This window comes from Elephantulus edwardii, unplaced genomic scaffold (assembly GCF_000299155.1).
Source record: "Elephantulus edwardii isolate Elephantulus edwardi_28Jun2011 unplaced genomic scaffold, EleEdw1.0 scaffold00038, whole genome shotgun sequence".
In the NCBI taxonomy this organism is placed as follows: domain Eukaryota; kingdom Metazoa; phylum Chordata; class Mammalia; order Macroscelidea; family Macroscelididae; genus Elephantulus; species Elephantulus edwardii.
In genome coordinates, this window is record NW_006399788.1 from 7,713,690 (window position 1) to 7,738,149 (window position 24,460).

Consider the following 24,460-nt stretch of genomic DNA (forward strand, 5'->3'; position numbering starts at 1 on the left):
ACAGCCCCGAGCTGCCCCTCTCCTAGTACCTGGCCCCACAGCCCCGAGCTGCCCCTCTCCTAGTACCTGGCCCCACAGCCCCGAGCTGCCCCTCTTATAGTACCGGGCCTCACAGCCCCAAGCTGCCCCTCTCATAGTACTGGGCCCCACAGCCCTGAACGGTCCCTTTTGTAGTAGCTGGTCCCACAGCCCTGTGTGGCCCCTCTCGTAGTAGCTGGTCCCACAGCCCTATGTGGCCCTTCTCGTAGTAGCTGGTCCCACACTGGGCACAGCCAGGTCTCACTCTGTCACCTACAGCATTAGGGTTGAGTTTAAACTGCTCTGGCAACCACAACCTTGAATTAATATCCTGGCCCTATGATGCTTTCCTTTTAGAGCTCCTGCAACTGTCGAAAGAGAGACCGCAGACAAATACAGCTGTGGCCCGGAGGCTGGTGGCCCGGGCCCTGGGGCTCCAACACAAAAAGAAAGAGCGGCCAGGGTTTGAGAATCCCCTGCCCTAAGGCACTGAGGCCCAAAAGCTGGATGCAGGCCTCAGGCAGTAACGTGGTGCCCAACACCAAAAGCCTTTACAGACACGCTGAGTGCATGTTGGACCCTCACTGTGGGGTGTGTTGTAATTTAATTTGGGCTAATTCTAGAAGTTGAGAATAAAAAGTTCAAAGTTGTTATAATATGGTTGCTTCAAAATGTAATGATTTGTCCTAAGACACTAGGGGGAGCTGTCTGATTTACTTTGACCTGGGGCTGCTGAAGACCTAGCTCACTCTGTAAGCTGGAGAGGGGAGTTCTGGTATGAGGGAGTTGCGCACAGCCAGCCCAGAGGCTGCATATCTTGGCTGGTGGAAGGTCTCTGAGTTGGAGCTGACCCCACAGTAGTGAGTGAGTTAGGAGCCTGACTGGCCTGGAGGATCTCAGCTGGGCCTAGGAGGCGTTCTTTTTGCACTGAACCTGCTCTGGTTTTTGGGTGTAGGTTGCACCTCTTCGGTGACATCTCAGTCTCTTCCAACAACTTGGCTGTGCAGTATCTGTGAGCTAATGGCCCCAGTCCTCTAGGCTAGTTCTAGTGTAACCTGCCAGCCCCCTGGAAAAGGGCTTCCTGCAGAAAGAAACATAGAGTGCCAAATAGTGAAGTCTGAGATGTGTGAATTTGATTACTTACATCTTTTTGGGTACAGAGTGACAGTGCACTCATCTCTCTGGTTTGGGTGCTAAGGTGGCTCTGATTAACACTTTGAGGTCATCTTAGGCCCCTCCTATTTGCATGGCTCTCACATGTTCTGGACCTAAGTGGGGGAGTCAGTGGAGAAGAGTAGCTGCTTCTGGACCTTTCACCTTTCCTGCTGCTGACCTGCACGTTTTGTGTTACTACACCCTCCCTTCTGAGAGCCCTTCCTTGGTGCCTGTTTAGGGAACCCCAGATTATTTTAATGCGTATGTTCCATCTGGCCCTAATACAGCTGTTGTCAGGAAAATGCCTGCTGAGATGTCCATACTCTTTGTGAGTGGTAATGTGGCCTTTGTCTTAGCCTTCTTGGGAACAGTAACTCTCTGGTCTAGGTCAGAGTTCAGTGTGTTCCATCTGGATTTAATTTCTCTCCTCCAAAGTTCCTAGGAAGCATGGGGGTACACTAAACTAACCTTTCCCCACAACAATTGAAGAAAAGTTACTACGAGAGAGAGAGAGAGAGAGAGAGAGAGAGAGAGAGTGTGTGTGTGTGTGTGTGTGTGTGTGTGTGTGTGTGTGTGTGTGAGAGAGAGAGATGGTCTCCTTAGACTGCAGTTTGTTCTTGAGAGAAAAGACCTGGTAACCTGCTTCCTTCCATAAAGGTTACAACCCAAGAATCCCTATGGTGCAGTTCATTCTCATTCAAGGTTACTAGGAGTTGGAACACATACAACAACAAAACCCACCCAGTACCACCCTGGAAGCAAGCCTGCAGATCTGCTGTAGAGTACAGCAAATACGACAGTGGGGTGGTTCTCTGTAATGCACGGAATTGCTGTGGTTCAGAACTGGCTGCAAAGCCATAGGCTTGTTTATAATTTGATGGCCAAACTGGACTCTAGGGGACTTAGGAGCCCCAGCTCTCTGCAAGGTACAAACCGTAAATTCATGAACGGGATCATAAGCTGGACGATTGCTGATTAAACACAGCAACCCTGCGGCTCAGGGCCTATGTACAGTGGTTTGAATGAGACACAAGATGCGTATCATAAATCTTTTATTTGAGGTTTCAAGTATGTGTAAGTGTCTGTGATGACACATGGCATTTGGTGTCTTTGTCACCCTGACCCTGGTTATAGCACCGCTGAATCTGTTACCCACAGAACTGGAACAACAGGAAGATGAGGCACTTAACACAGGTGCAGTGGTTTTTCTTCTGAACCACACTGCCAAAGGCCCACATGCCCTATATTAAATGCCACTAAATTACTTCGTGGTTCAAAGTCTGCAAATATAATAAAGATATCTTATTTTAAAAATAAGGGCATGGGGGAAGCACCAAGGCTGGACTCTCCTAATCCAATATCATATGGATTTGGATTTGGAATGTTGAAAAGCAACATTTATATATATATTTATATGGATACAATAAACTAGAAGAGAGACAGTTTAATTGGAAGAGAGGTTGAGATATTCAAGTTTGCTGGAAAAGACCTGTGAGGGGGAGATGTAGGCTTCAGCCTGACCACCATTGGGGTTGGTAGCTCACATTTGCCAAAACAGAACTTGGGGAAAATGGTGCTGTAGACGTTTCTATCTCTGGTGAGATGGTGGTGTCAGACTCAGGAGGACTGTGGTTTGGAGGGGACTTGCGGATGACAACCAGGGTCAGTGGCTGAAGGTCCTGGGCCAGGCTGGCTCTTTGTACCTGTGGACAGTCCCACAGCGCCGTCCTGATCTCTGGACATCAGGCAGCAGCCCCAGTCAAGGGCAGGAGCATCCCCTTCTCCTCATCTTGGACATGATCACAGGGGGTCGAGGCGGCGTGGGGTTGGGGGCTTGGTGAGCAAGGGGGAGGTGCAGTGATTGTCGGTCGGATGGTGGTTGTTGGGAAAAGTCCAGGGGAAGATGCAGCGTGACCTAGAGACCTGGTGGCCACCGATATTCCTCTACCTCGTGGAGAGCTGGTTAGTTAGGAGTCCACTGAATTGCTCAAACTTCTTTTCCGTTTCTTCACTGTAGGAACCACCTGAGGTGTGGAAGACAGAAAAAAGTTTGATACAATATATGAGGTCCTTAACCCAGGCTAGAGGTCTCTGCTCTCTAGGTCTCAGTGATTACCAGATGTTCTGTAAAAGTTGAGTGAATGAATAAATAAATACAGTGCCCTTAATTTTTCATCAAGCATTATGTCCAATCACTTTTCCTATAGGAAGAAAAAGTTCATTCTTCTCTTTTGTTCACTGAGTCAAATAATCTGAGAAAAAAAACTCCTTTACTGGAGCATGGAAGTAATGTGATTTGTTGGCCTCTAATTCTTGACACAGGAAAACCTGAGAGATGGAGCCCACCAATTGCTGGCACCCATAATTTTGAGGTCATAAACCCAAGGAGTTGGTGGCCTCAGTTTGAGCTCCTCAGTTTGAGCTCTTAAATGGCTTTGTTCTTGTCCTGGACCACCTTGGTTCAGTACCAGGTGCCACCCTTGGCCAGAGCTCACTGAAAACTCGGTTGCTGTGTCTATTGCTTTTTTCCTCAGCATGGAAATGAGACACTGGCTCCATTTCTCAAACAGCACAAATTACGAAGCTGCTTCTGTTTCCTTGACAAAGTAGGGCAGCTCTCGCTTGCTTCCTGGAAGGTGGGCTCTGGAGATGGGTGAGGTGAGCCCAAGGAGGGGTGGACACAACTCAGCTAAAGAAAGGACCTTACCTATGTGGCAGTTATACATCCAGATGCGGTGGCCATCATAGCGGGCTCTACACTTCATGATGTTGTTGATGTAGTCAGATTCTGCAACCTCATAGTTGGGGTTGATGATGACCTAGGGAGAAGCAAGTTGGAGGCACAATTTGGAGGCTGTTGCTCCCCCTTCAGCCATCCTGCACTCTAGGCTTGGGCTCTGCCTAGCATCCAAAACCTGAGTGACCTTGTGAGGAGGGAGCTCAGCAGAAACTGTAATTCCAGAGCAACAGAGAACAAAACTGGCCAGAGAAAATATTCTGGTAAGATCACTGGGGGAGGCAGAGATGGGCATGGCCTGCAGAAGTGAGACCCCAGCATTATCTTGCCCCCTTTCTCAATGTAATTCTCTCTCTCTCTCTCTCTCTCTCTCACACACACACACACACACACACACAGAGAGGCACAACTCTACCCAGAGTAGACCATGAAAAGGGGTGCTCTCTGGGAGGGGTCCAGAGAAATTACAGAGGAAGAATTTGAAGAGAAGAGAGTAGAATGGGGATATGGTGGATTTGAGGTGGGGAGAAGAAGGACTAGGAGTGTGGAAAGAATGGAGGTCTGTTTTAGGGAGCGTGGGGCTGGGTGCTGGCCCTTGCTCAGTGACTTGGATGAGCTATCCCCTCTCTCTGTGCCTTGGCACTTCCTCTGTAAAGTGATGAGTTGGACCATGTCCTCAATCTCCCAATTCCTTTCCGGCTCTCCAGTCTAGGACCTGGGGCCTAGGACTGCTGTGGAGGGTATATCCCCTTTCCACCTCCTTCTCTTTTCCCAGCTAAGAAGTTGGATCCCAAAGGAGCCTGCATAGAGAGGTCTATCATTTTGGGAGGGTTCTCATGAAGAGACAGAAAAAGAGAAGGTTTAGGGTGAGGAACTTAGAAGAGAACAAAGGAGAGGAAGAAGGGTGAAGAGACAAAAACTGGGACTGTGGTCAAGGTGTGAAGGACACACAAAAAAGGCCTATTTCGGGAGACCTTGATGTGCCGTTTGGAAGGTTTGGGAAGGCACAGCTCTGCCTGGAATGGTTGCAGGGGAAAAGGGCAGCCTGCTATTTACATAACAGTCTTTAGATTTGAGGCTTATATAACCTTTGCCTTCAGGAGGACCTGTACATGACCTTCTGGTAGGCAGGCTAGACCAGGTAGGAGACATCTTGTTCTTAGACTATGCAATATGCAGGATACTAAGTAATACTTCTAGGGAGCTCTGGTGGCCTAGTGGCAAGAAGCTGCGCCGCAATCTGGAAGGTACATGATTTGAGGCCACCAGCTGCTCTGCTGGAGAAGAATGGGCGGTCTCCTCTGGTGCAATTAACTGCCTCTGAAAACCTGCCATAAAGTAATATGTGATGATGATGTTGTTGTGTACTGTTGAGTTGGAGCTTGCCCACAGCTGACCCTCTGGCGGGTTTTTAGGGACAGTAAATCCCATGGGAGGAGACTGCGCATTGTTTTCCTATGGAGCAGCTGGTAGCCTAGAACCGCGTGCCTTTGCGATTGCAGCACAGCTACTTAACCATTTCTTAGATTATTGGAATATTAACACAATTTTGAAGTCTTTCTATATTAAATTATAATAACAGTAACTGAGTAGAAGCCTTTTTTTATTCTCTCCCCTTTTCCTTTTAATTACTGCTTTGTTCCTAAGGACTTTCTGAATAGAGGTTTACAAATTAACAATTACCTCAATATTGTAGCTAACACAGAACATCATACAAAATGAGCAACCATGTAGACACTGTAGTTATTTACCATCAAGTCAGAACCGGTTCATCGCTGGCCTTCCCATAGATTTTGAAAGGCAGGAAATCTCACAGGAGGAGATTTCCCATCCTGATTGATTTGAACTGCCTGCCTTTAGGATGGGAACTCAACTCCTTACCCATTAGGCCACCAGAACTCCCTACATAGACACTAGCAACAAAGAAAACAACACAGCCTTGGAGCACATGCAGATGAAACCACATAATTTGATGTGTCCTGTCATTGAGTAATGATAAATGTAAATGTGGGTTACTGAAATATTTTTGCAGTTTTAACTGTTGTTATTATCAAGTTGGAACCAATTCACAGCTGACCCTCCAGCAGGTTTTCAGAGGCTGTCAGTCACATGGGAGGAGACTACTCATATTTCTCCCAAGGAGCAGTTGGTGGATTCAAACCATATATATACTTTTGAGTTGGCTGCACTACTCCTTATCCATTAGGCCACCAGAGCTTCCTTAACTAACTACGGGAATTTTTTTTTTCGTATTATCTATTTTATTGAGATACTAATCTTATCACACATGGTCCAAGAATACACAAATAGTAAATGAAGTATAATTGGATGCATTCAAACATCATAGCCGATGATCCCATGTTTGCCTATGATCTTGCCGATATAAAACCACTTCCACACCTCAGTGGCCACCAAAGTATACAGCAGAGCTTCTTTAACTGTGAGCTGTTTGAAGCGACCAGTTTGAGCACTCTTGACTATTTTTTTCAGGCTCTGAATAGCTGTAGGGATCTCAGCAGGGGTTGGAGGAACCTGCTTCACCTTGGCATAGTGCCAAAATGTGGCCAATCGAGGCTTTGGGTAAGTCACAGCAGCCGTTACCATCCCCAGAGCCTTCTCCACCAAGTTACGGACAAATTGGGCCACGGTTCCAGGAACCCAAGCCCAACGCCCCTGAATATTTTAATAAAATAAATTTCTGCTGAAAAACTGCACATTTTATAGACTGCTGGTGTCACCTGGTGTGGCCCACGCTGCACTAGCAACACCATGGACAGTGTCCCACTTTTTGGCGTTGTCTTCAGTTAAGGCAGGTAAATGAATGTGCCACTCTAGAACGGACTTCTTTTTCTTTCACCAAGTCTTTTCCATGCCGCAGCCCTCCTGGTCCCTCCCTGCCCCTGCCCTCCAGCACATATGTGATCACAAAGAGAACTGCACCTGTCATCCAGGCCTTGCATGCAGCTCCCTGCCCACACAGGGTGCCTAGCAGCAGGAATGCCAAGCAGTAGGGAGAGGCTTCTCTGAGGTGCAGTCCAGAGAGTGGACTGTGACAAGGGTCATGTCCCAGTGCTGTCAGGACCAGACTGACTGACTGGGAGCAGGGTGGAGTTAGAGGAGAGGCTAAATATCTGGTCTTCACAAGCTCTATCCAATTCACATACACTATGGCTCTGCGAAGGATCTATAAGCAGCTTTAAGTCCCTTAGAGTCCTGCTGGGAATCCAGGAAATGGTAAGAATGAAGATAAAGAAAGGACCCCCAAGAACCTAATATGTTCAGCCCTTCCTAAGTCTTCTGTTCATAGGCCCTCTGCCTGGAACGGTCTTCTTTCTTGGCCAGCTCCTTCTTCCCATGCCATCAGAGGCACTGATCTCTTTGATGAGGGAGGTGGGCTGAGGGGCACTGGAGAAAGTGAGTTTCTAGCCCAGGGCCTTCGTGCCTATCACAAGGGAGAGAGTCTTTTAAATGAATCCGGGGCATTAACATGCCCTTACTCTGGTGGCTTAGTGGCAAAAGGCAATGCTACAATACCAAACATGCTTAGTTTGAATCCACCAGTTGCTCTGCGGGAGGATGGGCAATTTCCCATGCGATTAACTGCCTCTGAAAACCTGCTAGAGGGTCAGCTATGGGCTGGTTCTGACATATACAACAACTCTGTAAATTTAAGAATCCTGGTGGTGTAGTGAGTGACATGTCAGGTTGCAAACCACAAGCCACTCCACTTCCATTGCTTACACACATCATGCATTGAATCTGCCTCCTTCACAAGAGGAAGATAAGTTAGACTTCCTGGAAATATTTATAGCCTCTGAAACCTGATGGCGGTCCCTGTGAGTCAGAATCTACTCAAAGGCAATGGGTTTTAGTTAATATGTTAATTTAGCTAATTGTATAGTTTGGGGATGAGGAACATAGAACATAGAGTTGATGTAATTTAGGCTTGAATGGCTATAAGATAAGGATACAGTAATGCCCCCTTCACTGGGGCTTAACTGAGATAATGGTTTTGTAAGACTTACGGAGTGCCTGGCACATCTTAAATATTAAAATGTAGTTGTGAAATGTATACTATTTGTTAGCATAGACAGTGATAACACATTTACCCAGGAAAGCGACAGCAAACCTGAAATAGAAAGCACGATGTGCCGTCTACGTGTGCAGGGGCACAGATATGCACTTTTTTAAAATAAACAACACACTGCTCTTTGGTTGGGCCTCTCCAAGTCTGCGGTTGGGCTTGTGGGTGGAAAAGTGCTTGGCTGTCTGATTTCCAGCCTCTGAAATTTCCCAGGAAGCATTCCAGAGTCCTGCTGTGGTCAGTTCTCCACAGGTGTTGCTTCTTCAGCGGACTGTCTGTTGGGTGGGGACCGAGGGCCAGGGCCGTACCACTCTGGGAAAGCTTTAAAAGCAGAATGACACACTCTGGTCACCCACTTTGCCACCCAACTAGGCAAGGCTAAAGAAAGCATGATAGGTGGGGATGAGGGAGAGGATGAGAGGGTGAAATGAAGGCACACCTGCACCCAGAGGGAGAGACATTGAGCCCCTGGTGCCTCTTTGCATCACCTCACACCAGCTAGGGGCTCTGGCAGGAGCATGCAGATGCTTAGAGGTGGTGGTGGGCCAGATGGCCCTGGGTTCTTCCCTAGGCTAGCTAGCCTCTTTCCAGGGCTGAACATGAAGAAGCCCTGAGATGACCCTGAAAAAATGGGCATTCGGACAGGTCTTCTCCAGTGCTTGATATTCTGCAGTTGTAGATTTATTTCTTTATATGATGACCCTCTAATGAGCTGGATATTCTTGTGAATGGGCAGTCAGAAACACTTGCTCCTTCTGCAATAATTTTCTAGCTTGAGGGTGAGGGCACTGGAGACACTGAGAGCAGGGCAGAGAGAAGCTCAAAAGGAGTTAAAAGGTGGAGGCTCCCTTTGCCTGCCTGCAATGTACTGCTGGTCCCAGGCGTAAATCTGGCCTGCAGATGCATTTTGATTTGCATCAGGTGTTCACTGAATTGAATTCATATGTCTTAGGTGTCTCTAGTCCTCACGAGCCCAACCATCCCCTTTTTCTTTCTTTAAAATAATTTTTATTGTGCTTTTATCAAAAGTTTACAGACAACTTGGATTTCAATTCATTATTGCACATTTCCTCCCTACTCCCACACCCCATTTTGCTTTTTTTAAAAAAAAGTATTAATTGTTGCATAATTTCCTCCCTCCTCCCACCCCAGCCTATTTTGCTATGCATCTCTGTTCTGGACTGTTGTCATGCAAATAATGTTTAACCTTTTAAATCTTTCCTTCATCTGTCCCAATGCAGTGTTCATTATTTATCCCCTCTTTGCTTTCTTTTATTTTTTCTTTTTTTTGGCTTTAACAAGTAAATTTATATTCTCTATCAGTTTAGGAGGACAGAACTGTTCTTAACAATATTGTGTTATTATCCACTCATCTATTGTAATAAATATTTTATTATGTTATAGGTGAAAGTTTACACAACAAATGATATCTCATTCAAGGTTGTTGTGTTCCATAGAGTCAGAATTGACCCATAGCTGACCCCTTAGTGGATTTTCAGAGGCAATTAATCACACAGGAGGTGATTTCTCCCTCGAACTGCATGCCTTTGGGATTGCAGCATAGCTTCTAGCCACTAGGCCACCAGAACTCCCCCTAAAACTGTTACATGACATTGGTTATAATCTCCACTGCCAGTGAGAATGTCGCCCTATTTCTACCCTGCCTGTCCCACCTCTGTAGTGTCCTGTCTCTCTGTTCCTTTTTCTTCTTGCTTTTGGGTAAATATTGACTGGACTTGTAAAATTAATTACTTAAGGGGCTACATTAATTACTTGCATTATTATTTCCTCTTTTCTTATTTTTCTCCCAACCTCCATGTCAGTCCTGTTTTGTAACAGTGGTGTTCTGCAGGATTTGTCTTTTGTAACTGAGATACTTTATTCAGCATAACATCCTCCAGGGTCACCCGTGTTTTAGAATAATTTTTTATTTTATTTTCAAAATTAAAAATATATTTCTTCTAGTAGGGCATTTTAATGCCCTTCAGTTTTTCCTCTTTTTTATTTTATACTGATTTATTTACAAAGTTAGAATACATTATTGTTAACACAAGATCCTTCCCATTTCCTTTGCCACCCTCACCCATAGAATTGTGCAACCCTATGATTTTCTAACACCACTTCTGCCTCACAAACTTGGGTCCCTGGTCACCCCTTAATGCTCTGTGAGTATAAGAGGGGTCTGATGAAACACACCTTGAGTCTTAGCACCGGTAGGAGGAAAGCTGCCACCCACTGCACTAGGCCCATCCTCCTATCACCAAGGACCTGCAGCCCCTCACCTGGAACAGGTATTCTCCAGGTGGCACGTCGGTGATGTCGATCCACTGGCAGTCGATGTCGTGGCGGTATATGTCCCAGCAGCCCATGGTGATGCCCTGCTCACCAAAGTTGGCACACTCGTAACTCTTCTGGATGTCTGTGAAGGATGGTGGAGGTAGCAGGAAGCCCATCACTGTCCATCCTTGCTGCCTTGTCAGCGTCCCTCCCTCTGCTCCATGCCACCCTTCTCACAGGGGCCCTCAGCGGTCCTGCTGTGCATGCTGTTCTCAGACCCCACACTCACATGGGCTCTGCCTGTCCTCAAAACCACCCTCATCCTCAGCTCCATCTGGACTTCATTATGAACTCCGTGTGAGTACCACCATCTCCCCCACTCTCCAGGCTTGGCTCCAGTTTCCTCTTCTCTATGGAGAACTTTCTGACCATTTCAGCCCACCCTGGCCTTTTAGGGAAACTCTGACATTTTCATGCTTATCTGGCAAAGCTCTTGAGTTTATTTTTAGCTGAATGGGAGTCTTCTCTTCTCTCCTTCCCCTGGACTGTCTAGCAATTTGAGGGTCATGTTCTGATTTACATGTGGCCCTTGCTAGGTCAGTATGATCCTGGTATATGCTCTGATTGTGCAGCCGTCAGTGGTGGACTGCTCCAATGAATTACCAATCAAACACTCAGATATCGGGAGGCTCCTATGTTGGCCACTACTCTAGGTTGGATACGCCCATTGGGATCCCCGTGTCTGTTCTTGAAGAGCCTACGGTAACGTCAGGATGTGAACAGGCCATTATGTTGCAGGCACAGGGGTAAACTAGAAGGGCGAGCACAGTGTTCCCTTGGCCTGGAGGAGCCTGAGGACCTGCCAGGGTGGGGTGTTTGAGCTTGAACCTGAAGAGCCAGCTTAGGTACGGGGCAATTGGCTATGGGGTGTGTGGGAAGAAAGTCTGTCAGCCAGACAACGTGTGTTGGACTTTTCCCTGAAGATGGTGTGGACCTACTAGTTCCCATCCACGTAGCTCTGAAGGATTTTTTTGTAACCACACCTTCCTTCCCACACCCTGCAGCTCCAAACTGTAGCCATGGAAGGTCTCAGAGAGCCTTCTCACCACAGTTGGGCATGTGGAGAGTTGGCCACAGAGTCCAGTGTCAGATCTGGACTCCATGCCAGACGGCGTGGAGGTGGGAGCATTGGGGTCCCTGTGAAGGCCCCACCTCTCTGCCCACAAGGGTACCTCCTTCACATTCTGTGTCCTCCAAGCAGAAGCTGGCTTTGTGGCCCTCTGCCACCTTGGTGCCATTGAGGTTCAACAGGTCGTAGTGGGTGAACACCTCCATGCTGTGGTAGTGCCTGGGAGTAAGAGGAAGGGCATGGAAAGTCAGTTTCTGGAGTAACCCCTGCCTAGACTGGCCACCTGCCGCTGAGAGCACCTAGAGAGCAGTATGCCAGGAGAGGAGTGGGCAGCAGGGGCACAGGGAAGAGGATGAAGGCAGGAGCTGGAGAGGGTGTTTAAGCGAGTGGACTCTGGTATCACACAACTTACCTCGCCTAAATTCCCTCATCAGCTAGCTGGGAATAATAATATACATAATTCATGAGAGTGTTTTATAAACTCAACAAATTAAACCACTATTTTTAAAGGGAGCACTGGTGACTTGGTGGCAAGAAGCTAGGCTGCCAATGCAAAGGCAGGTAGTTCAAATCTACCAGCTGCTCCGCAGGACAAAGAAAAGCAAGACCTTTTTTTTTAATTTTATTTTTTATTATTGGTGTGTGTGCGTGTACCGTCAAATCAGATCTGACTGGTACAGGAGGAGATTGTCCCTCCTTTCCCAGCAGAGCATGTCGTGGATTCAAACCGTGCTCCTCTGGGATTGCAGTGCAGCTTCTTGCCACTAGGCCACCAGAGCTCACCTGAGCAAGACCTTTTAAAATCCACTGGAGGAGCAGCAAGAGGTTGGTTCTAACTCGACGGTACACAACAACAACAACAACAACAACAACAACAACAACATTATTTTTAATAACCAATGACCCTACTTTAGGGATTTCTGGTAGCCTACTGGCAAGAAGCTATGCTGCAATCCCAAAAGCACATGGTTTGAGGCCACCAGCTGCTCCATGGGAGAAGGATGGGCAATCTCCTCCTGTGTGATTAACTGCCTCTGAAACCCGCTGGAGGATCAGCTATGGGTCAGTTCCAACTCTACAGTACAACAACAGCAATAACGATTTTACTTTAGGATTGGAACAATTCTACTTTTAAATTGGAACAAACAGCCCATTATTACTTAGCCTGCTTTCTTTAGACTAATCTCTCTCACTGTCATTGAGTCGGAACTGATTCTCAGCTGATCTTCTGGTGAATTTACAGACTGGGGGAGATTACTCATCTTTCTCCCAAGAAGCCACTGGTAGGTTTGAACCACCTGCCTTTGGGTTGGTAGCGCAACTGTATCCTAGGACACCAGACCTCCCTCTTCATACTAATAGAGGTCTAATTTCAATGTCTTAAAACTTTTAAAAAGGAAATATGGTAGGATAGGAAAGAGCATAAAAAGAGTGGGATATATGGAGTCAAAGGGGGAGGGGAGAAAGCATAAACATTAATAAACAGGGCATGCATCCAAAACAATTATGAGCTATCATCTTATACCAGTAAGAACAGCAAAATTCAACAGAGCAACAGACAACAAATGCTGGCAAGGGTGTGGAGAAACCGGAACACTTATTCACTGTTGGTTGGAGTGTAAAATGGTGCAGCCACTATGGAAGGCTGTATGGCGCTTTCTCAAAAAGTTGCAAATAGAAATACCACTTGACTCAGCAATTCCACTACTGGAAATATACCCTAAAAAACCCAAAACTGCCACTCAAGCATATATATGCACACCCATGTTTACTCCTGCTTTGTTCACAATAGCAAAGAGTTGGAAAGAACCCAAGTGCCCACCAACAAAAAAATGGATAGTAAAGCTGTGGTATAATCACACAACAGAATATTATGGAGCACTGAAAAACAAAGAATTCATGAAATATGATACAAAATGGATGACCCTGGAGGACATTATACTGAATGGAGTATCTCAGTCACAAAAAAAGACAAATACTGCATAGTGCTACTGTTTTAGAATAAGAGTGATAAGGAGGTTGGGAGAAACTAAGAAAAGAGGATAATAAATAATGTACACTGCATTGAAACAGATGAGGGAGAGTATGGTATAAAAGGAATATATGACGGGGTATTATTAGTATGACAGAATAAGAGTTGCATATTAAAGTGGTTGAGGTGTGTGGGGGCTGTATAACAATGAAAGAACCTTTTTTCCAAAGAAAAAAGCAAACTGGAGGGAAGGGAAACAGAAGGAAAATGTGCAACAATGAATGAATGGAAATCCGAGTTCTTTATAATCTTTCATGAAAATCTAAAAAAAAAAAAAAAGAAAGAAAGAAATCTTAAAAAAAAATTAAACAGGGCATACTTCCTGAATATTTGACAATGCATATGAGATCAGGGGAAGAGTCTTAACCCACCTAAGGGGCTTCACCTCTTGGGGACAGGAAGGTGCCGGTCAGCCCAGAAGCTGGGCAGAACCTTGTAAGCAGCAGCAGTCTATGTTCTTTGCATTAAGTAAATAAGACAAGGAGGGGAAGGACCACTCCTGAGGCACTATGGAAAGGTGAAGTGAGTCATTCTCAGAGACACAAAGTGCCGACCAAGGAGGTGCATCCCTCAGGGCTTCAGAGAGGAACTGGAGGGAGAGACCTTGTGCAACCCAGCGTTCCTCATCAGCTGATAGTTTACATAAGGATGTTCCATCTCTTCACTTGTGTGGAATTGAGAACAGATGCTGCTGGTTCTTGGAAAGTGTTATATTTGGTTCAGGATAAACAAGGAGAAACATGGCTGCCATGTGCCACGATGGGGCTTTTCTGAACTTCACAGCCAGCTTAAGCAGGCCTTGGGCTGAAGGGACCAGGCTTTCCTTAGCTGGAGCCCAGCTACAAGATGTGTGTCACAAGCATTTGCAACTATTCAAGCGTCACTGTCTGTCTTGACATGTTGTTTTTATTGCTATGTGCCATTGGTTGCTTGTGACTCAGCGATCCTATATACAACAGCCCTGAACCCTGCTCTATCCTGTGCCAACCTTACTGTCTCTGACACACCTACCTCCTTTACCCCAGTCACTGAATCAATCCATCTCATACAGGGTCCTTCTCTTCTGCGCTGTCCCTCCACTCTCCAAGCATGATGTCCCTCTCTAAGGACTGGTCCCTCCTTGCTACATGCCCATGCTACAAGCCTCAATCCTTGCCTCCAAGGGGCAGCCTGGTTTCACCCTCTCCAGGATGAACCTGTTTATTCTCCTGGAAGTTCATGGTATATTCAACCCTCTTCTCCAGCACCACACTCAAAGGCATCAATTCTTCTGTCATCCTGAGTCACTGTCCAGATTTCAGAGGCATAGTAAGTAACTGAAAAGACCATGAATTGGATCAAGCACATCTTAGTCTTCAGACTGATATCACTGCTCTTCAGCACATGGCTTGTAACAGAAAGAGTACTCAGTTCCTGCCAACCTTCTCTCTATTCTTATTCCTCCTGTTCCTTCTGGGCCAGCTTTAGCTCCCTCACCTTCCAACCCTCTTGCGGTTGTCTCATGCTCCCTCCCTTGGTATCTGGGAATAGAGTACAGAAGGAAGAGGGGAAGTAAAAGGATAGGTTCTCTGAGAGGAAATTAGAGGCTCATTTTTCTTCCTCTTATGTTTGCTTGTGCTAAAAATAATCCCAGAGGCTCCTAAGCTGGGCTTTCCCCAGGTCACTCATGTTTCCGGGCGAAATGGTTCTGCGCCAATGCCTCGCTGAGAACACTCACAAGGAGCATTCTGTGGCAGTCGAGGCGATGACTTTGAAAGCATCTTTTCTGACTTTTTGAAGGAGTGAGATGAGACATGAGGTCTGACTCATTGCCTAAAAAATGTCTGCATCATTCAGAGAGGGGCTTATGTTACCATGTTTACTGACTGGAAAGACTGAAGAGAAACAGGTTTATGTTTCGTTGTCTAAACAGAATTCAGACAGACTCCACAGACGGACTGTTGTAAGGCTGACCTCGTCCCATTCCTCCTGCCTCCTGATTTATAATTCTTCCCTGACTCTTCAGTTTTTCCCTTCTGTGAATACTGGGAAGGAAATGGCCCGGCTTGGAGTCTCCTGATTTTAGTAGCTTCTGTCCTGGGGTGCCAGTGCTTTACCTCTCAGAACAGCAGCTGAGGCCACATCTTGCTCTCAGTGGGCCAGTTGGAGAGCCTAAAAGCACCCTCTCCACCTCTACACACACGGAGAGCCTAGAAGCATCCTCTCCACAGACCAGACACTGGGAAGATGGAAAGGAGTGTGCTGCTGCTGAAGATAAGACATTCTCTTTCTAGGTTGAGATGCCCTAACCTTCAGATGTCTCAGAAAAGGCCTGATCCATGGGGCAGAGACAGAGAAATACAGGTGGAAAGAAATTACAGAACTTTAAAAAGAGAGAGAAGGGCTTGGCCCTTGATGGAGGTCATTCTAAACTAGATAAAAGTGTTCCAGAAGTCACTGATGTAGTCTACAGAGAGCTATGCAGCTAACCCAAAGGCTTCTCTGTGGCCTTTCTCCTTGGGAGAAAACTAGGCAGTCTTCTCCCTTGCAATTTAGTCTTGGAAACTCAATGCCTCCATTGTCCAATGTCCTCAGCTGTGAGTTGGTTCCAACTTGATGACAGTGAGTTTTTTTGAGAGATAGTACCAATTGAAATGGGAGGTGCTACATGACAGAAAAAGTTCCGAGAAAGATGGGAATTCTGGTTTGTTCTTTTTTACCTTAGGTCTTTAAGAAGTCTACATGAAACCATCAATCAGAAAATCAGAGCAGATGTGGGTTGAGGTTTTTCTCCACAGAGTCCCTTGGTAGCACAAACTGTTAAGATGCTTGGCTCCTAATCAAAATGTTAGGAGTTTGAGCCACAGAGGCACCATGGAAGAAGGGCCTGATGATCTGCTGTAGAAAAACTAGTCACTGAAAATCCTGTGCCTCTCAGTCCTGTTTGGACATAAGTGGGGTTGCCAGGACTCCAGCCTGACTTGATGGCAACTGGTTGACTTTTTTTTTTTAAATAAATAAAAGATTACCCACACCCAGCCACATCATTCTGGTCAGCACTCTGTGGAGTTTGGGGCAGCGTTTTCATCCCCCAGAACTCCTTCAGAGAGCACTGATGCTTCCAGTTCCCAGGGTGCAGGTACAGAGGGTCAGTGCTCTTGTGCCTGCTCCACAGATACCCTGTGTGTTAGCAATCCATGGGGAGGAGCAAAGCTTCATTGATGTGATGAGGACCTCACACTGGCTAACAGAGTCCACATCACATCTGCAGGGCTTTGCCCCTCTGACCGGGCTCTTTATCATGCGAGGAGTCAGAGTTGAGTGAGCCGGAACCCTACACCCCCCCACCCCGGCAACAGTGCCTTTATCTTCTTCTGATTCAAAGGGAGGCTGTTACCCCTGGGCTAGAAATCATGCCTCCCTACTTCTTCAGCTTCTGTCTCTAAGGTGGGGTAGGTTCCCAGGACACAGAACCAGGAGGGGCAGGGCTGTCCCACGCCCTGGTGAGGATCAGCATCCAACATTTTCTGGTCTCTGTCAAGGGCTGTTGACAGGTGTGCCCCTGTGCCTGGGCACAAGAAACAAGAAAACCATCAAGACCTTCAACAAAGATGCACAGGAAAGACTGACGACTCAGAAGACATTTTATTACTTTTCTCTCTGGTTGGCTAGGCAACTCTGGAGAGTGTCAGTCTTTTTTGCTTTATCTTAGGACTTTCAGAGAACACAACTGTGTTCCTTATTGTGTGAACAAAATAAGAAATTAGAGTTTTCCTCATTCACACTAATTTGAGCCAGCAGTTTTCAAGTTGGGCTCCACAGATATGCTTTAGAGTGTCTGTCAATCTATGGAAATAGTATGTTAAGTCTTTTAGATTTTTCTTTTTTCTTTGAGGAGAGGGAGGGCCAGCGCTTCTCTGACTCCCAAAAAGACTCAGAGAGGCTCAGGGCCAGGAGGCCTATTGAAATGTCCTCCTGTAGAATCTGGAGAAATCACCAGGCACTCTTGAGGCCAGGCCGGCCTCCTGCCCTTGGATCTTACGGCTATAGTTTCTCTGTGATGTGGCCCAGAAGAAGAGGGCTAAAGGGACATATGCTTAGCCAGCATTTTCCTGCCTACTCATCCTCCCCATCCCACCAACCATTGACTACAACATCTGCAAGCAAAGAAAGAAACTACAGATAGGGGAAGGGGGGGCGGTGGCGGGGGAGGGAGGGCCCGCATCTCCAGGGCTCCAGACAAAAAGAGGCACTTCAATGAAGTCACCATGTGACTATTCTTAGAGGAGTAACCAATTCCTTGGTGAGGACATAAGTATATGTCACAAAGAGAAATCTACCATGAAATCTCTGGGTGGACTGCCATATGTAAAGCAGAGATGCAATTACCTTCTACTTATAGACCCATAGGAAGTGCCAGCCCCTGCACACCCAGCCCTTACACACACATGTTCCCTAAGGAACAGGCATCAGTGTATCATGGCTTTAATTTAACTCTAACTTATATCCTGTAGGCTGACATGCTTCTTTTTATAAAGGCCAGCTAATTCCTCAGCTAACTGGAACTTTCAGAAAATGCAGATAGTAATTATAATGGAGAAAATGGCTCCCCTTAAATTATATCATAGGAGCCGTAGTGGTGCAGGAGTTAAGCATTCAGCTGCTAACGGAAAGGTCAGCAGTTCAAACCTATCCACTTTCTCTGCAAGAGAAACGTGGCAGTCTTTTTTTGTAATAATTACAACCTCAAGAATTTTATGGGAAGTTCTACTCTGCTTAAATTGCTATGAGTACTCATCTAGATGATAACACAATTATGATAAAAACAAAAGGGGGGAAATATGGGAAGCCAATACTAAATATTTGTAATAAACGGAATGCTATTAAAAAAATGGAAAAAAAACCAAAAAAAATGAAAAAAATTGCTGTGAGTAGGAATCTATTTGATGGCAATGGAGTGTGTGTGTGTGTGTGTGTGTGTGTGTGTGTGTGTGTGTGAAACTTTATGGTCTTTTCTTTTAAATGCTGATTGGAACACGACTAGGATAAAAGCTGTGCCAAGAAAAAGAAGCCAAAAAAGGATTTTTGATTATTAGTAAAGAGAAGGAATGTATGTACACTGGAGTCCAACAGACCTGAAGTGGGATCAGTAAGTGTGAACGGCGCAAAATTTCTAATGTTTTCCTGAGTATGCTGCATAAGCTCTGAGATTCCATATCCTGATATGCAAATGGGGATTAGTAGATGCACGTGCACTTAGAATGACATCTGTAAGTGTTAGTTCTTCCTGCCCTAATAGTGGTTGCCACATGTTGGAGATGGAAGCATGTTTGGAGGTCATTTGGAGCAGAGCTGCTCAGATGTCACCTGTGGTTATAGTCGCTAACCTGTAAGTCTGCAGTGGGAAATGGGATTCAGTACTTCCCAGGTTCTCAGGTGGGGCTGACACTGCTGGTCTTTGGAGCTCACTTTTTATTGTTTTTTTTTTAAAAAAATTATTATTTATACTAGTTTATTTACAAGGTTTGAATTCGTTGTTTTTGAAATCAGATTCTTTCAAATTACCTCACCCTCCCACCCATCAAATTGTACAACCCCATGATTAATCTCCCCTCTCCCTGCACATCCTCGTCCCTCTACTTCTAACCTCTTCTACCCCTCACGATACTCATTGTACAATAATGATTTTATACAATATTTATCCTTAGAGAGCTCTGGTGACCTAGTGGCAAGAAGCTGCACTGCAATCCCAGAGGTGCATGGTTCGAATCCACCAGATGCTTTGCTGGATATGGAGGGACAATCTCCTCCAGTACCAGTCAGATCCGATTTGATAGTACACACACAGAACAACCAACCAACCAACCAATATTTATCCTTGTGGGACTGAGTTAGTCCACTCAGCATAATGCTCTCCCGTCCCTCCCAAGTTAGGTAGAAACTCGTATCTAGTACAAATGCTTTGCTTTCAAAAGGGGCTAGAAAACTCCACTGAGTCACAACTGACTCAAAGTTGACCCTCTAGGGGGTTTTCAGAGACAGTAAATTGCATGGCAGGAGACTGCCCATTTTCCCCCCATTGAGTACCTGGTGGATTCGAACCACATGCCTTTGAAATGGCAGCACAACTCCTTATCACTGATGGAGAAGGGAAACCAGCAGGTCAGTGACCGTGGACACACCAGGGGCATTCTTTCTGGATTGAATGGCAAAGGCATCCCCATCCCACGCCCCCTTTTAATGGTGTGCTTGCTTTCCTTGTACCTGCTCAGCTCAGGTGTCAGCAGGAAAACATGTGCCGGCAGGGATACCAGGCTCTGGGTGAGATTAAAAATCAGGGGAGGGGAGAATAAGAAAGTAAAGGCAAGGAAATGTACGGGGTGGCGTCTGTGGCCTCCAGCTGGGACTGGCTGTTGGCTTTTACTGTGTTCCTGTCCAGGATTTATAGCACTGGGATTGAAGCCCGTACTGACGGAGCTGGAAGGGACATTAGCGGTTTCGGGTGATGTGGCTCAGCTGGACCGACATCACGTAGCCAGTTAGAGACCAGGTCTTGTGACTGTTGGACTGACTCTCCTGCTTCCACACCTACTGTTGTCCTGCAGGTATTTAAAGTTCACACTACTATTTAAAATACATTTCAAATGCAGTCATTGTTGTGTGCTGTCAAGTTGGAACCAATTCACAGCTGACCTAATGGGGGGATATAAATACAAAACTATAAATTGTGTGTGTGGGGGGATATTGGCCACCTTTCTCCCTCGGGGCAGCTGGGGGACTCTAATCATGTACCTTTGGGTTGGTAATGCAACTCCTGACCCCTAAGCCACCAGAGCTCTCCCACATGCAGTTAGAGGCAGACACTGCAGATGGCCAGAGGACCCCTGCGAAGCATGCGCTTTCTGTGCAGCACCACATGGAAAACACTGATGACAAGTCAGTGAAGCGGGCACTGGTGCTCACAGCAAAGCAAGCTTCCTGACGTTCAAGGTGCTGGTATGAAAGCTAGGACATGGGGCAAGCGAGGTGGGCCATGGAAATAGGAGTGGAGAAGGACATCAGCAGAGGTGGAAGGGCTGTGTGGAGAACCAGCTCCCTGGACCCTTAAGCGATGCTGATGGTTCCGAATCCCCCTTCTGTGACCCTGCTGGATGTCAGGCCGAGGCAGGCTGGTGGCAGGAAGACTCACCTGTGGCAGTCATGCCAGATCCACGCGTGGCGGCCGTTCTTGGGTCGGAAGTCAGACTGGCCGTTGTTGTGGATCTGGGAGGAGAAGCGCAGGAGGCGGCGGTAGCCCGTGGTGGGGTTTGTCTGGGCGGCTGAGGCTGAGAGGCAGTTCTCCTCCATGGCACACTGAAGCATTTGCATGGGCCGGTCCTCAAGGTAGGTGGTCTGCTGGACGGTCTCTGCGTTGAGGACCAAGTCAGGGGCGGCTGGGGAGGAACAGACAGGGTGTTCAAGCAAGACAAGGGGCTCCATTCTTCTGGGTATTTAATTTGATTCCTGAGGTAGGGCAGACCCCCCTATGCCTGCCTGTTACCCCCTTCTGGAACTGACTCAAGATCTTGGCTCCAAGGTTACTTTCCTGGTTTAACTCCTCCTCCAGATTACTCCTTCCCTTTCCTGAGAGTCCTTTTTACACATCTTCACTCAACAATATAGAGAGGGGCAAATGTGGACAGTTATTAAAAACTGTGTGATAGCTACATGAGAGATCATGTTTCATTCATTCTCTGGTTGGAAATTTTCCATAGTAAAAAATGCAAACAATAATAACAACACAATTATGCTGCCTACAGAGAGAACAAGCTCTGGCTTATTCCCTTCACAGTGCACTGTGCTGCCGACCTGAAGACTGAGTCTCCCCATCAGTTCACATCTGCCAGCTGCTTCAGGAGCAAGGTGGGCAATCTCTTCTGGTGCAGTTCACAGCCCAGGGACAGCCCGTGGAGGGGCAGCTATTGAGGTGGTTCTGATCCAACGGCAATGAGAGTTTTTTGACAGAACACTTATAACTAGGTCTGATTCTTTGGAGAACTATTTCTTTTTAATGTATTTAATAATGCATATAGGGAGCTCACTCTGGTGGCATAGGCTATAGGAATTATGCTAACCCAAAAGGTGGTGCCATCTCTGGTGGGTCGAATCCACCAATGGCTCCAAGGGAGAAAGATGGACAATTTGTGCACCTTCCAGCCTCCTGACAACCTGCTGTGGGTCAGTTCCAACTGGACAATGAGCTTGAGGTTTGAGAACAGTGCATGTAGATTTATACTTTCTTTATACTGTTCTCCTTGAAAGATACATTTTCAGATGAACCAACATTCCTCACTGAGTGGTAATACAATATTTAATTCATAGCCCTACTTCGGTTTTGGATACTTCGCCTGTTGGAAGTTTTTCATTGTGGATAATAAAGCTGAGGTAATAAACTTATATCTTTAAAATGTATGTTAAAGTAAGTGAAGATTTCTGCAGCCATGAGCTACATATTTTTAAGGCTCTGATGCTTACTGCCAAATTGTCATCCTAACAGGTTATACCAGTTTTCATCCACATTCTTATTCTCTGTGCGGGTTTGCCCCAGGTGCAGATGTTTTAAAAGAATTTTGATTTACTCAATTAGGGCACTGCACATAGCAGGTGTCAGAAAATTACTGATGAGTAAGATCGTCGCTTACTAAGCAGCTGAATTAGGAGGCTTAGTTTCTTAGTAGGAAGATTAAGTTTAACTCAATAACTGAGTGTTCCCACAGTGCAAATGAAGGATAGTGTGAAACACAGTGTATACGAACTTTGTGAGAAACCAATATAAAATAACAAGAAAAACAACTGAATGTTCATTGAAGAATTACATAGTTCAATTAACAAAAATGTTTTATGTGCTACATCAATGAAAATGAAGATTTTTTCCCCCCCAAGATGCTGTAAATGTCTTAAATAAGTATATGTCTATATACGTTGCTTCAGTCTTTTCTTACATCCTCCGGTGGTCTGCGCATGTGCCCTGCTAGTCCCCGTCTGCCCTCTGCCCTTAGGCTCTCCATCACTATGTGGAACTCCTTGGCACCTGGTGGGGCTCTGCAGCATCTGGATGGAAAATCTACTGCAAAAATGGATGTGGAGCAGGAAGATAGTAAAAGAACACATGCAGATGGGCTGTGGGATAGGACATGAAAGCATAAATCAGGATGCTCCCACTTACTGACGGTTTGCAAAATATTTAATCTTGGAGGGAATACCAGAATGCAGCATTGCCAAAAGCTGAGCATTCCAGGCACACTATTTTGAAAGATTTGGGTGAGTCTTAGTTATTAATTTGTGATTGTTGATGCTCATGGGCAGCTCCTCAGTTTACTTTTGAGCAGAGAGATCTCCCTAGGCCTTCCTCCTTCTGAGAGGAGGCCAGCCCTACCTCCATCTCAGGAGAGGCTAGGGGAGCATCGCTGAGTTTAGCTGGTACAGAGGAGCTGCACTCTCAGCACCTGCCCTGGGGTAGGGTCTTGACCTCCCTAACATCAAAAATATACATGGGAAACACATCTTGGACATCTATTCATCTCCCTATCAATTCCTCCACTGTCACGACATGAGGTGAGGCAGGAAAACACGAGCCTTGTTGAAACTCTGGGAGGGATTTCAACAGAACAGTATGTAAGTGGTAGAACAGCATTGGAGTTTGGGCAGGGAAGCAATCAAAGGAGCATGTGAGCGGTAGGATCCCAGCCAGGGCCCTTATTGCAGTAGTTTCAATATGAAAGACTGTCACCTGGACACAGTCAGTGTCAGGGGAGTGGAAGGAAGTAGAGACAGCTAAAAGAACACAGAAATAAAAAACACAAAACAAAAAAAAATAGTATTGAGGATAGAGGATGAAGAAAAGAGAGAGAGAACAAAGAGGGCTTGCAGATATCTGGTTTATATACTTGGTCATATGAGGTATAATAACTATCAAGGATTGCCTGACTATACTTTTCCAACTATTCCAATGTGTATTAAGGTGTGTATTTCAAGTCCTGTGCCCTCGTCCCATTAGCTATTGCTCCCTGGCAGAGAAAGCGAGTCCTGCAGTCAGTCTAAGCTGAGGGGCACTCTGAGTAAGAGCCCCACTGAACTCTCTGGTTTTACATAAGGATACTGAGGAATCGTTCATCTTACAACCCTTTGTTACTGTTGTTAGTTGCTACTGAAGCCATTCCAACTCATAGAGACTCCACGTGAGCAGAGGAGAATGAATTCCACAGGGCTTTTGAAACTGTGACCTTTCAAAACAGATCACCAGGCTGTCTGGTAAGCTGACTCCAAGGAGGTTCGACCACCAGATTTTTTGGTTAGTAGCAGATTATCCGAGAAGCTGGGCTCTATGAGGAGAATTGTGGCATCAGGATTGGTGGAAGATTGATTAACAATCTCCGTTATGCAGCTGACACAACCCTGCTTGCTGAAACTGAGGAGGACCTCATGCACTTGCTGCGAAGGGTCAAGGACTGCAGCCTTCAGTATGGACTGAGGCTCAATGTCAAGAAGACAAAGATTCTCACCACTGGACCAATTGGCAGTGTCAGGATGGATGGCAAAGAGATTGAGATTGTTCACAGCTTCAGTTTGCTCGGCTCCACAGTCAACACTCTTGGCACCAGCAGTCAGGAAATCAAAAAGTGTATTGCGATGGGAAAGTCTGCTGTTAGGGACCTCTCCAAAGTACTCAAAAGCAATGGTGTCTCATTGGAGACTAAGGTGCGCCTGATACAGGCCATGGTATTTGCAATCGCTTGTTATGCATCAAAGAGTTGGACAATGACTAGGGAGGACAGAAGGAGAGTGGATGCTTTTGAGCTGTGGTGCTGGAGAAGAGTACTGAATGTACCATGGACTGCCAGAAAAACAAACAGATTCATCTTGGAGAGGATTAAACCAAGCTACTCCTTGGAGGCAAGGATTCTGGGGCTTCGTCTGACATACTTTGGACATGTTGCCAGGAGGGACAGGTCCTTGGAGAGGGACATCATGCTTGGGAGGGTGGAGGCACAGCGCAGGAGGGGAAGACCC

At 46.2% G+C, this 24,460-nt stretch overlaps 2 protein-coding genes across 2 annotated transcripts in view; one reads left to right on the top strand and one right to left on the bottom strand.

Annotated features, from left to right (window-relative positions):
• Positions 1-503, top strand: part of R3HCC1 (R3H domain and coiled-coil containing 1) — a 31,706-nt gene extending 31,203 nt beyond the window's left edge. The window contains exon 9 of the mRNA XM_006884907.1: positions 376-503. Within this exon, the coding sequence (XP_006884969.1) occupies positions 376-503 (128 nt within the window). The remainder of the gene's footprint in view (positions 1-375) is intronic.
• Positions 504-3,117: 2,614 nt separating this feature from the next.
• LOXL2 (lysyl oxidase-like 2) overlaps positions 3,118-24,460 on the bottom strand; it is a 103,077-nt gene continuing 81,734 nt past the window's right edge. The window contains exons 9-13 of the mRNA XM_006884908.1: positions 20,601-20,844; positions 11,504-11,619; positions 10,277-10,413; positions 3,881-3,992; positions 3,118-3,197 (exon numbers count right to left, since the gene is read on the bottom strand). Of these exons, the coding sequence (XP_006884970.1) occupies positions 3,118-3,197; positions 3,881-3,992; positions 10,277-10,413; positions 11,504-11,619; positions 20,601-20,844 (689 nt within the window). The remainder of the gene's footprint in view (positions 3,198-3,880; positions 3,993-10,276; positions 10,414-11,503; positions 11,620-20,600; positions 20,845-24,460) is intronic.